This window comes from Stegodyphus dumicola, chromosome 4, assembly GCF_044657685.1.
Source record: "Stegodyphus dumicola isolate Sdum_Otavi_A_Nest chromosome 4, ASM4465768v1".
NCBI classification, from domain to species: domain Eukaryota; kingdom Metazoa; phylum Arthropoda; class Arachnida; order Araneae; family Eresidae; genus Stegodyphus; species Stegodyphus dumicola.
In genome coordinates, this window is record NC_140771.1 from 54,155,137 (window position 1) to 54,172,872 (window position 17,736).

At 32.1% G+C, this 17,736-nt stretch overlaps 1 protein-coding gene across 18 annotated transcripts in view; it reads right to left on the reverse strand.

The window, feature by feature from the left end:
• Positions 1–17,736, reverse strand: part of LOC118191046 (dynein regulatory complex protein 1-like) — a 147,386-nt gene that overhangs the window by 72,887 nt on the left and 56,763 nt on the right. For 17 of the 18 annotated variants that reach the window (XR_015040661.1, XR_015040659.1, XR_015040656.1 and 14 more), the window contains 2 exons: positions 10,078–10,152; positions 7,760–7,897 (listed from right to left, as the gene is read on the reverse strand). Coding sequence is in view for 11 of the 18 variants with exons in the window: in XM_085814902.1 (XP_085671028.1) it covers positions 7,760–7,897; positions 10,078–10,152 (213 nt within the window). In the remaining 7 variants the exon portion in view is untranslated. The remainder of the gene's footprint in view (positions 1–7,759; positions 7,898–10,077; positions 10,153–17,736) is intronic. The other variant, XM_085814900.1, reaches the window with a different exon arrangement.

Consider the following 17,736-nt stretch of genomic DNA (forward strand, 5'->3'; position numbering starts at 1 on the left):
TCTTTGCAGCGCAGCAGGTACAGCTTCTTCCTTGACCTGCGTGTTCCCCGGATATGTCGCCAATTGAACATGTGTGGGATGTCATTGGTCGGCGTCTTGCTCGTGATCCTCGTCCTGTTGCGTCTGCAGACGAACTTTGGGTACGCGTACAAACGATATGGAATGCTCTTCCTCAGTCAGACATTCAAACTTTGTTTGACTCCATGCCACGTCATGTAGCAGCACTTATTGCGGCGCGTGGTGGCCACACAAAATACCGATTCTGATCTCTTGTTCTTGTTTGTTTGCTTTGAACATTTAATCATTTATTTGTACCACTACCACTCAACTGTGTATTAAATTGCATTCAATTATGACGATTCCTTCTTGGTGTTGCAATTTTCACAAACGTGAGTGTAAAAGTATTGATGTCACCACCCCTCGCTTTTGTTCCATTATTATGGGATTAGTAAAAAAGTGGATCACAAGAGGCAAAATAAAAAGATTTAAGCCCTTCTGAACCCTTAAGCTGGAGAATCTTAAAGAACAATCTATAAGGACTTGTCATCTGGTGGAAGAAACAAAAAGATGCTACCCATATTCCAGATTGGAAAAAAAGCATTGCACTGTTAAAAAGAGAAATTAATGTTGCAAAGAGTAAACTGCCTTAATAATTTTACTAACAGCATTGATTTTAAATGAGATGGAAAAATTGTACATTTTTTTCCCAAACGAATTAAAAAACTCTGTCCCTAAAGTGATAAAACAGCCCAAGATGATCTAACAGTGTCTCTAATGACAAAGATATTGCTAATTTTTTTGAGAAGTTTTATGCTGGCCCTCAAAGATTGGAAACTGATTTAATAAAGAACCAATGCCATACTAGACGAAATGTAAGGTCTTTCATACAGAAAAATAATCCATGACATTTGGTCTTCTATTCCAATTTTACCATAGTAAGAAGTCAATGAGGCTATTCGTCTGTTAAAGTGTGGAAAATGCCCAGGACCCGAAAACATCCATGTTGACTTTTTGAAGAAGATGGGATCTACTGTTCATTTGGCTCTTCTTGCACTACTGAACAGGACCTGGTACAGCGGTGTTTGCTCTACTTGGTTGAAAGCTACTGTTAATCCTATATTAAAGAAGAATAAACCTAAAGATCAAATTAACATTTACAGACCTATTTCCTTGGCTAAGGTCATGGAGCGAATGATTACATTAAGATCGAGTTGGTTTTTGGAATATAATAATTTAAAATCTCCTGTGCAACCGGTTTTAGAACTTATGCCTGTACAGCTCAGCAAGTTATTTACTTTAGCCAAGATGTAAAGGACTCCCTAGATAAACGTAAGACCAAACTGACAGATTTTGGGGAATTTAAATCTGCCTATGAGTCTGCTGCTTAAAGCTTATTAAAAAATTCCACTCACTTGGTGTAGAGGGCAAAATGGATAAAAAATTTTATCAACCAAAGATTTATTAGGGTTCACTATGGCCACAGCATGTCCCTTTTTAAACAGACAAAAACTGGTCTCCCACAGGGTACTGTAATGAGCCCCTTATTATTTAATATTTTTATATAAATGATTTGCATGATATTCTGATGTCTGACCCTATACTGTTTGCTGATGATCTAGTCTTCAGGAGCTGTGCTTCAAAGAATCAACAGCAAAGCCTGAATGTTAATCTTAATTAAGCCTTGGGGAGATTGGATCTTTGGTACAGGAACAATAGCATGATTTTTAAACATAGACAAAACTAACTGCCAGTTTTTTATCTTGAATAGACAGCACTTTTTACCCCACCATCTTTATTGTGCTCTGTTAGTAATAACGTTGCCTATTTGGGATGCAAACTTCATTCACGTCTGAATTGGAATGAACATATTTCTTATATAAAGGAAAAAACTGAAAGAAGACTTCCAATTCTGAAATAGCTTGCGGACTGCCGATAGAAGTGTAACAGAGAAACTTTAATAAATATATATTAAATGTACATTCAACCATTATTTTATTGTTGTAATGAAGTTTTGGTGACTGCTTCCATCATTACACTTGATGCTTTGGCAAGATTACAAAATCAGTTCCTTTGCTTAATAACAAGTGCAGTTAAATCCACCCCCATTGTGGCTATGGAAGCATTAGCCAATATTTCTCTTGTCATACATGACATTCATAAAAACGCTGCAATTTTGCTTCAAAAACTTTGCAAGCTCCCAAATAATAAATATTGGAGGAATTACAATTTTAACAATGACAGAAATTTAAAGACACAAGTGGGTTTTAATCAAATTGGTTATCAATTAGCAGAAGCCCTAGACTTTGTTAGAGAAATGAATGTAATAACTGTACCCTTGTATCCTCTTGAATATGATAACTTCTGTGTATATCTCGAACATGACAAAAAAATTGATAAGAGTGAAACTCCCATTGCCCAGATCAGAGTCATTGCTTATGAAACTGTATGAATTATGTTACTTTTATTAACAGTTAAATTTTAAGTTCCTTTTCTGTCAAAACTTCAACTTACTACTTCCAGCTAGAACGTAGTTTTAGAATCACTCTGAATACTTAATGAGGAGGAGCGATATTTAAACCGCAAAGTTCTACTTGCTGAGTTAGAATCAGAGTTTCTGATTTTCACGCGTCTGCCTTTTGGCTACTCTCTCTGTTATTACGCTCAACTGTACTTTAGGCCCTTAATAGCTTTGCAGGCTATTAAACGTTAAAGGGCCAACTCTGTTAGAATCTTGATACCTTCGGCTATATCTATTTAGTTTAGATTAGTTTGAGTTTAATTCTTAGTCTCATAAGTTCAAGCCCAAGTGGCGGCTTTACTGTATTTCTCCAAGACAGAGTTTGTTAAACCTTAGTTGAAATAATAAAGGGATAGTTAACCCTTCATACTTGTTGTTTCCTGTACACGAACTCAAGCGATTATTCGCTAACTAGTTCTCAGGATTCTTCACATCAACGGTAATATAGCATTTGCAAAATGAGGAACACTACAAAACTATTGAGAGAAGATATCCAAATAACCTCTGGAGCCATGTTTACACTGATGGATCCATGATTGAGTGAAGTTCTGGAACTTGTGCAGGAATCTATCGTTACCATTTTGCATTCTATAAAGCAGTGGGAAGAAATACTACCAAATTTGATGGTGAAGTGCAGACTATATTTATTGCTCTGAATCAATTAGGTGCTTGGAAGAGTAATTTCCCTCAGGCTGTTATTTTGTCCGATAGTAAAGCCACTTTGCTGGCGATCACCAACAATAAATTTTGCACATATAAATGAATTTACGAATGTATGAAGATTCTCAACACTCTGGCAGACTCAATTGTCTTGCAGTGGATTCCTACTCATTGTGGCATCTAGGAAAAATGAAAGAGCCATCTTCTTGTCAAAGAAAAAAAACGACTATTCTACCAAACCACTAATAACCACATGACTTTTAATTCTACAAAACTCCTAATTAAATTAGAATTTAAGAGGCGGTTTGCCGCCTACCTATCAAATGAAGATAGGCCTAGGAATGTCTCACTAGTTCAAAGCATGTTATTCCAGATTTTCCTCATCCTGTAGTTGTGGCATTATCTCGTCTTTTGACTAGGCACGATTGTCTGAATACCCATCTTTTTAAAATTCGACTTGAGAACTCATCAATCTGTACTCTTTGTGACTCTGGACACTCCACGGATGAGGAGCATACTGACAATTGTACTGCACTATTATCTTGTAATTCTATTATTCTTAAGTGTTAGGAAGCAAGTTCAATACTATTGGCATAGTGGCCAAATCTCCGGCATTTGCATAAATAAATAATCGGTGTTTTGCTCTGTAATACATAGAAACCTAGAATATTTTAAAAGACAGATGAGTTGCTGACCTTTGAATTTTTGAGCGGGCACTGAAGAAGCAGAAGGCATGCTTTTAAGATTCTCAGAGGAAATTTGAATTATTTCAGTTTCAACAGGCTTGGTCTGCTGTAGATTTTCTTCAGCAAGATTATTTGAAACTACAACATTACTGTTATTATCGGCATTATTTATACTTTAGTGGGTTTTTTTTTTTTTTTTTTTTTTTTCCATGTTCTTACTACGACATTTTCCCTTCTCTAAGGGGATTTAGTTTCATCATCTGATGAATCAACATCAATATGTCTTGAATTTAATACAAATAAATTTGTTTGCAGCACAGATATTACTTGTGATCTGAAAATTCGCAGAACGTTTGCGTTCAGGAATAATTCAGTCAGAATTATGTTTGTTGGTGGAAGGAATGTGTATCAGCATTTTCCTTTATGAAATCCTGTTCATCATTATCAAAGTTAGCTAGAATTTTTTTAGCTGAATGTAGCTCTTTAAGCTTATTCTCATTTTTTGAAGGAAGAATGCAATTAGTTCTTCCAACATCAAATAAATTAGCTTAAATTTTAATGAACACTGAAGCCTATATTGAATAAAAAGACAAACGGAAGAAATAGCTGGAATAAAAATCTTAACTTATCAGTGAAGGGGGGGGGAGTGAAAAAAAAACACCTTCACTAAACTTGTACCCAAGAGAGGATTTTAACCGAAACTTTAGCTTGAGCTTTAACTTATATCTGAATATAATATGTTATAGTTAAATTTAAAAAAAGCTTAGCATGAAATCTGTTATAACAACATTAGTATGCGTTTGAAACTCTGACGTATCAATTGTAAATAAATTTTAATTATTATGATAACATACATATGAAACTATCAAGAAATATATGAAACATATGAAAATATCAAGAAAATTAAATCCACAAAATAAAATTCTAAACAGCAGAACAGCTAAAATGATAGCAAAGCAAAGAATGCAGGATGGTCAGTAAGGAACAGCTATACAGATTACCAGCATGATAGCAAAGGTATATTACTTTAGTAGCAAGAACAGCAGAAAGTTTACCCGTTTGTATTTGTAAGTGCTTGTCCTTCAGCATGAATGAATTAATGGACTAACATCAATAAAAAAGAAGCTTTAACTCTGGTGATTTGGTAACACCTTAAATTTTTTCAGTAGCTTTTCAGAATCAGCTATGAATTGAGCTTGATTTTCAGCCCAACTATATGCTACTGAATGCCTTGCAAATATGTGCATTTTTATTCTTATTGTTTATAATAATATATTGCTTCTAAGAATGACAGCTGTTTGATTTTCTTAATTATCAATATTAAGTGTCATCCGCCCCCAAAAAAGTGCTGATTTAAGCAGGTGTTCATTTTGTGATGTCAAATTTCAGGATTTTCTCTCCATAGCATAATACATCAAATTAAACAAATATTTTTAAAAAAGTCAAATTTTCCAAACTTTCAACTTATCCAACTACTGAGAAAGAAATTTCGCTTTGTAATATTTTAATTGACAAAAAAATCTTTTTATAACTAACCCTGATAACTTTTAACATATTCTTTCTTTGGTTATAACAAAGTATTATTTTCAAGCAGTTTTAAATAACAGTATTTTGGAAAATATTCTAAAACAACAGCTTTATAATATTGCTTATAATATAATATTTATAATATTGCTTATAATAACTTTATAATATAATTTTTATAATATTGTTATCAGCTATGAAATATGGAAGGAGTATTTATATAGATTATCTAAGAATGAGTGTCTCATATTTATGTTAGAGTTGTAGAAAATATTTGCAATTAGCCTGTTCTGAAAGATTAATCAATACCAAGAAACAACTACTAGGGTTATATTAAGTGGATTCTCCCATGATCTTCGAACTCAAGCCTGTCCAATCCACTTCGGAAATGTATTTTATTCCAATGGGCCACATTGTATTTAACTATCATTTTAATATACATATGTAAACTTTTTAGGTAAAAATTCAAAACAGAATATAATTATTATAGTTTTTATTATTATTCAACATTTATTACTATACATAAATAATTAAAACAATAATAATAAATAAGAAAATCATATATTATACACTGCTGGACATTAAAATTGCAACACCATGAAGGAAAGCAAATGTAAAAAAGATATTTATAGTACATAAACAGTATAGCATGAAGACAAAATTATTAAATTTGTAAGAAGTTTGAGGGTTTACGAGGGGGAATTAGTAGTAAGAGCTGCCATCACTGGCAGCTACAACAGCCCTTAATCAGCTAGGCATGGAGACGAAATGGGCAACTCATTCCATGCTGCTTCAAGTCTATGCCACACTTCATCAACCGTATTAGCTGGAGAGGGGTTGCAGGCCAGTTTCTCAGCAACCCATGACCAGATGTTTTCAGTAGGTGACAGATCTGAAGACCATCTAGGCCAGGGCTGCAATCAAATATCCTGTGTATCAAGGAAGGTCAGAACACAATGTGCAACATGCGGTCTTGCATTATCTTGTTGAGAGATGGTGTTCGGCAGGTCTCGATATACACAACCACTGGACGTAAGACGTCAGAAATATACCGATCTGCATTCAAATTACCATCGATCTAAACCAGAAATGTCATGCCCCCAATGGCTGCCCAAACTGTCAACCCAGGTGCAGAGCCTCTATGCTGATATCGAATGTAAGCAGGCGACCATGTGGTCTCCTCGAAGCCTCCAGATACGTATTATCAATAGCCAAGTATACTGCACACAGAGCTGGGACTCATCTGAAAACATGAGATTGTGCCACTCTTGTATCCAGCTTTGTCATTCGGGGCACCAGAGTTACCGTCTGTTTCCATTGTCAAGGGAAGACAAAGTAATGGTCGCTGTGATGATACTCTATACTGCTGCAGACATTGATGCACCATAGGGGCGGATACTGGGCATGCTGCAAACATTTTCCATTTCCTGACTAATGGTCCATGATGAGGTTGTACAGTTTTGCAGGGCTTACCTCAAATTACGTCTGTCTTCTTGGGCATTAGTCATAGGAAGGTGTTGAGATTCTGCATGCCATTCAGTATGACCCTCAGCAACCCATTGCTTTTATATTTGCATTACAGTGGTTGGATGTCGACCAGTGTGATGGGTGATATCACAGAATTATAATCTACACTCTCAACAGAGAATAATCCTGTCTCTATCAAATTCGACCCTTGCTGGTAAGCATTTCTTATTATTATTCGAGGCATAACACGATATTCTGAGAAAACCCCGATCTTACAAAGCGCCTTCTGAATGAGAAATCCACTACACAACTTTTCTTTTATACAGTGCTTCGGATATCGTTTTTCCATCCTGTATCGTTTAAATGCGCTGAAATACTAATCATTTGCATATCCCAACCTCTTCTTCCTTTCACGTGATTTTGACATTCGCCAGATTATTCATTCCTGGTGTTGCAATTTTAATGGCTAGCAGTGTATTTACTGTAATCAGTGCAATACTTGTTCCTGTTTTCTTTTACTTAGTTTTTTTAAGCTGATCTCGGTGGTTTCATTTGCATATGATAACTGATCCTGTAGGTTTTCATCAGTTAAGGATACTCATGATTTTTGTGAATTTCATTTAAAAAAAAAAAAGCTTTGTTAATTCTGCCATGGGCTGCAAAATTTTACAGGGTGGGCCCCATGCGGTTTGCAAGATTGTCATTCTTGCTCTGACTAATAGAATAGTCTGCGTATTTTATAAAAACTTAATATTTTCAGGATAATGTACGAGTTTTATAAAAAGCTATCTAGTTGCACATTTATAAAAATTCAAGTTAAAATCCAAAATCTGCATTATATTGCTTACATATATCAGTGTACAAATAGTGAAATTATTTTTACAGAGCAATTTACAGTTCTTACTCTAAGTGAACGCAGTTCTAGATCACCTGTTTCTTCAACATCTGAAATAAATTTTTCTACTTGACTAAGCATAGGCTTTTGTAGCAGCTTTTGTTTTTCAGTTCGTTTCCTACACTCATTAAACTCCAGGTTAAAGTACTAAAAATAAAGAAATAATTTGCACCATAGAGAAATATTTAATAAGGATTTTTTAACTATTTTTATGAGACATAAATGATAATAAAACCTCATCTTAAAAAATAAATCAAACTTTTCTTAAAAGCTTATCTTTTATAAAATGCAATCTATTTTGCATTGCTTCTTCAATTATGATAGGATCAGTTTAAAATAAAAATGTTCCATTAATATTAATATACATTTTATAAATAAAGATACAAAATCATGAATACAGAACAAAGTCTGAAATCTGGACCTTCATATCACCAGCAATTCCTTTTTTTTATTTGAAGTTTTTAGGAGAAACAATTAGATTAATAAGGCTTGGGGAGGATCCTGATTCTTAATTTTAATTTGGCACTAAATAAAATACCTTCATGTTGAAGAGACACAATAATGCATTAGCATAAAACCGTACGATCAATAATTTGGCTCTGTAGCCAGCTTAGCTCTCAGCATAAATCACAAACTAAAACATATTATTCAAGTTTATCGATGATTTTATACCTTGCATGAGGTCTGTGTGTGTGTGTGTGTGTGTACGTGTATGCATGTGCATGCATGCTTCTGCTTGTGGTCTATAAATTAATCTTATAGTACTAGAAACCTTTTTCGATTAAAAAAAAACCTGCCAAAATGTATGGCAGATGCATAATGGAAAACTACAATCTTAAATATATGTGGGAATTTATTTCATCAGGACTCCCATCAGCCCCAAGCATAAGCAGGAAATAGATGTAAGTATAATAAATAACAAGACTAATATAATTCAGGCATTGTTTCCTCAGCATGGGATAGGAAGCAACATAATAGAAACAACAGAAAATTTCACTAACACTAGTGAAGAGCAACAAGTTGTTGAGAACAAAACATTTTGATTGGCAATTTAATGAGAATTTTTAACATGGCAATACAGGACTTAAACAGTGGGACTTTGCAAGTGAACAAGAAATTATGTATGTTTACAGAATAGTAGAGAAAGTATTCGTATAAAAAATAAAGCAACTTAAACAACATACATTGAAAGAAATTTTTAAAATAAATATTGAGCTTCTTTTTTTATATAAATTTTGATTCCCTAAAATCATAAATGCTTCATTATTTCATAAAAAAACTATTTCAGATTTCTAATTTTATAATTTATTTTTACAGCAAACAGTTTCATAATAAATAAACTTTTCCTAGTCTAGTGATATATAATTAAATGACATTAAAAATCTTGTCAGAGGCTGAACTCAAAAGGTTAACTTTAAAAAACAATATGTTCTACTGCTTCTGAAGCAAAGCTATACTTTCTAATTTAAAAGAAAAAGAAAAAAAAAAACTACTTTTAGAAATCAAATACAGCAAAAGCCCAATTACCCAGCATTCAACTAATCAGAAGGCTCCAGTAACTAGAATATTTAAGAATTTTAGGAAAAAAAAAAAAACATTTTCCCCGAAATAAATAAATCACAGTAAATAGGTGATTTACAATGGTCATTATAGAGCCTGATATATTATTATATTGTTGTTGCTAAACAAACAATGGGATTTAGCACTAATAAACATGACATCACAAGAAGTCCATTTTAGTTTAACGTAAACTTGACTAATTCTCAATAAACCGATTTAATTTTTGAAAGGAAAGATATAAATTCTATTATTTTCTCACATTTTGAAAAACATTATTAATATCTAGGACAACATGAAGTGGAGTTTTTTCAAAGGACATGCCCCCCCCCCAAAAAAAAGACGCTAAAACATGCAACTTTGAAAATGGATAAATAATGATGGCAATATAACGTGAAAAACTCTGACAAGCAATTAAAGTTTTTTATATGCTATATACAAAGAGATATAATTTATATCTCTTTATTATCTTTGTTTATCTTACTAAAGAATGATCTGTCTGTTTAAACTTTTACTGAAATGATTGCTGAGATCTCAGTCAATTTTCACGTTTGATGAAGATTTATAATAATCGAAATGCACTAGCTTTTAGGGATGAATTTTTTTAAAATCTTAATAAAATTAATTATTTAAATATAACTGATATTTAATATACCAAAAAATATTTTTAAAAAACTGAAAATTTTTCCCTTTATTAAAAGACAATTTAAAAATGTACATTTAATTTAAAATTACTTTTATAAAAGATGAAAAACAAATGCATTACTTACATTTTGACAAAGGCTGACAGTTTTATCAAACAATTTAAGTACTTGAGCACATTCTTTTTTTAACTCCTGAAGAGCCTAAACATAAAATTTTGCATAATTTTTATCTAGTCTGTTAGTAATTTAATACATTAAAATCAATTTACTAAAAAAAATCAAAATTCCAGAAACCAAGAAAAGTTAGAAAATTATATTTTTACATAATAGTATTACATCTAAAAGATTTTAGACCTGATTAATATACATTTAATTAATCAATCTTCTGCAATATTTCCTTATAAAAATAATGTCTTTAATTTAATTAACTAAAAACATCACATATAACAGCTTCTAGAGAAAAATATAAATGTTTGGGAAAGGAAGAGAAGGCAAAAGAAAAAAAAAAAAAAAAAAAAACCTACTGTTAGTACCAACAATTGTATGAAAATAAGGTTCATGTGAAAACACATTTATGGTAATTTTAATTTAATGCAATTGGCAATAATCTCATAATGCAAGACATTATTTTTTTCCAATTTAAGACAAGTATTTAAAAAAATTAATTTTACATAATTCCAGATATGTGCATTCTTAAATATATTCATATATAAAGATATATATATATATATATTCATATATAAAGATCATCAAATATAAAGATGGTAATGGCTGCAGATACTAAAAAAATAATTTTACGTAATTAAAGTTATGGAAATTCTTAAATCAGGGTTCGTACACATTTTTGCACATGGAAATTAAGTATTTTTATGGACCAATAATGAAAAAAATTAAGGACCTATGAGCAAACGGGAACTGAATAAATTCAATTAAAAATATTATTTATGCCTGAACTTCACTTTTGTAATACCATCCTAAAAATAAAATAGATCCGTAAGTAGGATGCATTATTATTAAACATGAATTAATTAACATAATTGTTAATAAGTTTGAGAATAAAATAAACTTTCTGAAATTTTAAGTAGAATTAAATTTTTTACATTTATTATAGTTGGACATATTTGAAAGAAGATAAGTGACATTTTATTTACGTTTCACTAACAGTCAGCTTTATGTTGATTTTTCTTTTATGTCTCATTTTTTCATAAACTTGCTCAGTCTAGAGGTTTAGTAAATAGCAGGGAGATTTTATATCAAATGGCAAAGGTTAAAATGAGAAGTAAGATCATAATAAGCATGATTCATAACAAAAGACAGAATGTTGTCCCTCTGCTGCTTCTCTAGAGAGAAACCTGCTGATTAGAACAAACCTGAAAGGCCTGATGTAGACCCAGTTGGCAAGTTTTGAAAGTTAGTTAGGCTCTGTCTGACACAGTTAGTGCCATAGCTTCATGTAGAGTTCCAAGGGTTCTAACCCATTTAATATACACTAAGGTTCCAATAAGCCAATAAAGCACCAGAGGTGGTAAGTTGTTTTGTATTATTTTAAGTCTCACTAGATGCAAAGAATAAGTTTTACATTTTTGTGCTTTATCATGTGACCACGATAAGGAATAATGAAAGGCAATAACTCACTTTAATATGCAGAGATAATTTTTAAGAGTTAAGCAGTTAGTTATAAATAATTATATTAGGCAGTTAGATAACCTTAGTCATTATGGATTTACATGGCCACTAATAAATTTTATTTATCTTTTAACAATGTTTGTTAAAAAAGCCCTATTAAAATTTCACACTTTAAAATACATGTGATTTATAACAATGATTCTTAAATGATATTAGGATAATTACACATAATACTATAATCCACAAAATATTTGAGTTTTGTAGCAACAACACTCGACAAAATATTTATGCATCTTTTTTAATATGAAGCCTTTCTTGACATTTTGGCTAATTTATATCGATTTCCTTCTCTTTAAGCATCTTTTCTAAAAATCAGAAATTTGTCTCTATATGAAAACCAATCTTATCACTAGCATGCTTTATCTCCTAACTTGTCAACCTCTCCACAATGTACCTATGAGGATTTACTTGATCTGGTAAAGTCAAATGGTCCAACCCCCCCCCCCCCGAACAGACATGAAGTAAATTATTGCTATGTCTGAAGGTAATTCCAAAGTTAGACAAAGGTTTAAATAAGCCTCTTAATTTAAAAAGAACTTGAAGCATAAAGGCATGTTCTCATGCTAACAAAATCAATTACAGCTTATGGTGATATAATTAAACAAGAACAGTAAAATTCAAACTAAAAATGTGGACTAGTGGTCAAAGACTATAAAATTTAATTTTAATTTAAGCTGGCTCAGTAACTCTATCACATGAGGAAACAGAAATAGGAAATTACAGTAATGGCTGAAATTATACACAACTAGATAATTTACATAATAATAACTGTATATATATCTTTGAATAATAATTTTCCTTATGTATTCAGTTTCTTTCTTCAACACGTTTCCTATTCATTTTATAATTTTTGGATTTAATTAAGGCTTTCTGTTATCCTAAAAAAACTAAATGCATTTAGAATGTATAGAAAAAGCTGTTAATTTTATTTCTTTAGTAATATGAACATTCAGAAGAAATATGAAATATACAAAGGGAGGTTACAGAGCTGGTGTGGCAGAATTTTTAGAATTTAGTGACACACCGAACAACAAAATCTAGAAATGGCAAAACTTTTAGAATTTAGAGCAGGCATTGGAAGCAGAATTTAGTAAGACACTAAGGAGCAGAATTCAGGACTCTCAGAGATTGCATCAGATGAGAAAATACCTAGTGCTAGTGTATGATGCATTAAGACATATTAAAAGAATCTTTTAAATTGTCAGTTTCCAATTTCTTTATTAATAAAAAAATTCTTTTCTATTATGCCTGTCCATGTGATAAGATTAAAAGCATTTTTGATATTTTCCATGCTTGTGTCCAGTGAAAAGTAGAGAAAATAAAGAGAAGATAAACATGTTAAGAAAAAGGTTCTAGTGTCAGAAGTAAAACATTCAGCTTTCATTGTTCTTTGACACATTCTTCAAAAAGTAAGAAATTCATTGCAAACTTTCTGTAAAATACATCTACTATGTGTTAATACCATGGAGACATTTTTCATCTTGTCACATTTTTCTGGATTCTTCTAGAATCGCGAGTCTATAAATCTTGGCTTGAAAACCTACTAAACTTTCCAAGCTGCAACTTCTAAAATTATCCCTTTCAGTTCTGTAACAGCAAAAAAGCCAGAAAGTTTTTTGGGGTAATAATAATAATAATAATAATAATAAAAAGAGGAGGGAAAAAGTGTAAAATTAAATTTATACAGAAAACTGCTGCATATTCTGAAAATTCTGAATATTCTGAGACATTACATGGGAAAAACTCTCAGCATGAAAAATTTTTTTTCAAAAAAAAAAAGACAATTTTAATTAATTATAACTAATTTTGTTTTTGCTAAGAACTGTTTCATAAGTTGTGCCTTAGAGCATTATATCTTGTTTATTTTTCAGATTCAAAATGCTGTATAATAAGTTGCCAAAACAAAACTTTATAATATGACAGCGAAAAATAGAAATGATGTTATTTTTTAAATAAATTTTTAATATATTAGAATTATTTTAATAAAATTTATCAATGTTACAATGTTTTAAAAAAATTTTCAAAAAATTCCCAGATCTTGGAATTAAAAGTTTTCTATAGAAACTTATCTTAAAATCGTGAAAATGTTGATATGACGCCAAATTTAGAACCATTTTATAAAGGAATTCACATCTTCAAAAGCAAAAAGTTGTTTAAGAGCTCTTCATTAGAAAGAAAATGAAATAATTTCGAAATGCTTCACTTCTTGCTTAGAGTATCCCATCATTTCTATTAGAAATAGGAATGAATTATAACGCATGAACACATTCACCCATTGAAAAGATAAACATATATGTCAGTGAATTGCCAAAAAATATTCCTCTAAAATGCTAATTCACACTCAAAATGGCAGTTGTAAAAACAGGCAGAAATTTCAGATGATTAAAATTAAGGACCTTCTGCCGATTTTGGCTGAAATTAAAGACTTTTAAGGACAAGAATCGATTCCAAAAAACCTAAGGACTTTTAAGGACTTTTTAAGAACCATATGTACTTTTAGCTAGAGATGGTAATATTTGCACATACTTAACTAGCAACATGCAGTAAATGAAACATTAAATTTATGAAGACAAATGAAAGCCAAAACCAAACCCAAACAGGGAACACTAAAGCCATTAAAAGTAAGAAAATAATGTAAAATATTATTTAATTATATAGTTCCTTCAAAAAAAAAAATATATATATATATATATATATATAAAGAACATAATGAAATCCTGGTATCAGACCAACACTTATTCTTTCTTTCCTAGCCGGCATTGCTTTTGAATTTCTGGAGATGTGTCGCTTGCAATAGCGATTTTTTTAACAGAGGTAAGATGTATATACTGTCTGTCTATGGTAAGAACAGCTCTTGCCAGTTTATCTGCAGCTGTCTGTTGCCGTAGAAATGAGCCCTGACCATTTTTCGTAAGGGTGTCTTGAAGATTTACTTCTTGAGCTTGCCACCTTGGCGCATTTAAAGATAATTTGACGATATTCACATTTTGTTTTAGTTTCAAGTAAAATGCTCGTTGACCCCCAACATCCAATTTCCAAAAATGAAAATTCGATGGTGTAGATAAAGCTTTTGTAGTCAAGAAACAGTCTGATTTTGCCATGTGAGGTACAAGTCGCTGAACTTGCCATCCCTCTAGATGTACAATGAGTAAAAATATATCAAAATAACTTGTAGGGAAATAAATTTTAAAATCTGTGCTTATTTTTGAAGAAAAATTTCAATTTTTACTTTTTAAAAAAAATCATGCTATTTGTTTGCAAAATCTGTTTGCTTGCAAAATCATAGATGACATCTTAGAAAGCTACTTGATTGCCCCATTCTCTGTAATATAGTATAGACACACTTCATAAATGGAAAATAAATTAAATTTTCATAGTTCTTCCCTCTAGCTAATCTACTGTGAACATTCAAAGCAATTTCTTCGGTCTTTAATGACGTTCTACTATGTTTTTATTTCAAAATTTTCTGTTAATTCATTGCTTGTGCTTTAATAATGACTAAAATTTTTATCATTAAATGTATGGAATCATCTGAAAGTAAAAGTGTTTATTTACATACCCATGTTCTCAATAAATACTTTTGCGAACATTTCTTCTTTTCCTATACCTCCAAACTAAACCAAAAGCTGGTCAATTTAATGGCGAAAGGAAGCGAAGGTCAATTAAAATCAAAATTGCTTTTATCTTAATTACTAGTGGTTTGGGTTGGTTTATATGATTACAGAAAGCCTCCAGTGTTAAATGCCTAACAGGAGGGATGCCTTCATGGAGGGCTTCCTGAGGGAAACTGGCCCGTACACGTGACACATGGAGAAAACTACGAAAACGCCCATGCAGCCAGCCCATTCACGGGATTCAAACCTTGGACCAAACTACCAGTGTTCAGTGACTTTACGGATCGGCCGCTGGTGGCCTCTTAATTGCCAACACCCATTTATGTATTATGCTGCTTTTTATAGACACTGTAATAGCTAGTAACATAATAAAATGTTTAAATCAGAACCAAATTAAGGTCTCTTAAATTATTCAGTTACCTATTTTATATTTAAAATTATACGAAATTTATATAATTACACAAAATTTGGCTTTTATAACTACAGTGAGCTTTGTTGCATTAACATAATTTCGTATTAATATTTTCATAATAAAATGAAACTTATTTAGTTTTCATTAAAAGATTAAAAATTATTTTTAAAGCATATTATACCATGGCTTGTGGGTCCCCAAGAACACAGTAATGGGAAATGAAGCAACAATACAGTGTTCTTTATTATCCACAAAGGGGGTTTCACCTCTGCCGAAGGCTCATTGTTGCCCACTTTTGGTAGTCTTTCATTTACATAGTGGCAAAGAAAATACTGAACCTAGATATATCCTCATAACTTAAAAGAGCTATCAGATGAAGAAGGATGCCTTCATGGAGGACTTTTATAGAGGTATAACATCTGAAAAGTCGTCTGAATCACTATCACAAGATTCCATTTTCTCTGGATCAGAATCGGAATCGCTGCTGCCAGTTTAAATTATTAACTCATCCACTATCTCTTCTAGAAGTTCGTCCTTGGCCCAATAAGAATTTTCAAGTTTTTCTACGTGGTTGCAGTGCACCTGCCATTCTTGAGAAGTGACTTTATCCAAAGCTTAAGTCCCCAGTCACATTCCTTTCCCTGATCAATCTTTTAACTGATGACCAAACATATTCAATTGTGTTTAGATCACAGTGGTAAGGAAGGAGACGCACAACATGATGCCCATTTTCTTTTATGATATCATCAATTTTATAGATTACTTTTCTAGAACGATTGCATTCTATTAAGTTAAACAGTTCCGCTTTTCACATTTTGGGATTGCAGCATATCTTCTTCATCAGCCAATTTACCATTGTTTGCTTTGTAGCATATTTCGCGGGTGTTGAATCTTCAATTTTTGTGTGATGTGGGGCATTATCTATGCATTCCACACTTTCGGGTCGTAAATTTAGAAGAAACTTTTCCAACACCCATTTTTCAAAATTTTCATAGTTCATTTGCTCATGGTAATCCCCGCTTTGAGATGATGGTTTATATACAAGTTGGGCACCTGAAATAAATTCTGCGGAAGAGCCAGCATGGACAACAATCAGTCTATTTTTTTAACTGATATTTATCTGTGTGCCCAAAATCGTATCATGCTGCCAATATATCTTAAAAGTTAAATTGCTGTCAATCCATGTTTCATCGGTGTAAACGATGTGGCATTCACTTGCCCTGAGTTTCCTCATTTCGCATAAATAATTGTTCCTCCAAGATACAATGTGAGGTCTTTCGTTAAGAATTTTTCTTTTGTTAATCCATTTCTTCCAGCAAAAATTCATTGAACGCAAAACTTTGCAGAAAGAGTCTTTTTGCCTTTTTAGTCTATTTTTTGCCTCAAAGACAGGCAGCAATTTCCGCACAGATGACACTTTCTTTTTCTTTGATGTAAAAACCTTGTATTGTCTGCCATATAATGCATTTGCAAAAATCGTCAATTTCGCACTTATGGTTAGCAGAGCTTTTATGTTTCTTTCCAGGCATATTTAGAAGTTTATTTTCACCCATTGTTGATACTTTGAGCTTAATTTTCTTAATTGTATACTCCGATACTCCAGTAGCTTGCGATGTTCTCTTCAAAACTTGAGGAAGAGGAACTACTAAAGAGTTCGCCGAAGCTTGAGAAGTGCAAAATTCTGCGACATTGTACACGATTTGACATGCCTGAGACTTTAAAGGTTGACCTTTCTTAAACTAGAAGAGCTTTTAAAAAATTGGTGATTAACAAAACACTGCGAAAATCAAGCTAAATAGAAGTAGATTTGAGCAAATACCAGTACAAAAGATATAAACCAAGAATAAAAATAGCTAATAGTATTAATATAAAGGTTAAGAAAAGATGCGTGCAGCTGGAATGAAACCGAGAAGACAAATGATAAACTCTTTTCCCTTCAGCCAACAGTCGCCCAAAACAAAATAACAATAAAGCAACCCTTGGTTCATCCCTATTTGAAATATACTAGCCCTATTGCTATAGCGACCACCACCGGCCAGACACCGTGGCAGGAGCTGTTCTTGCCATAGACAG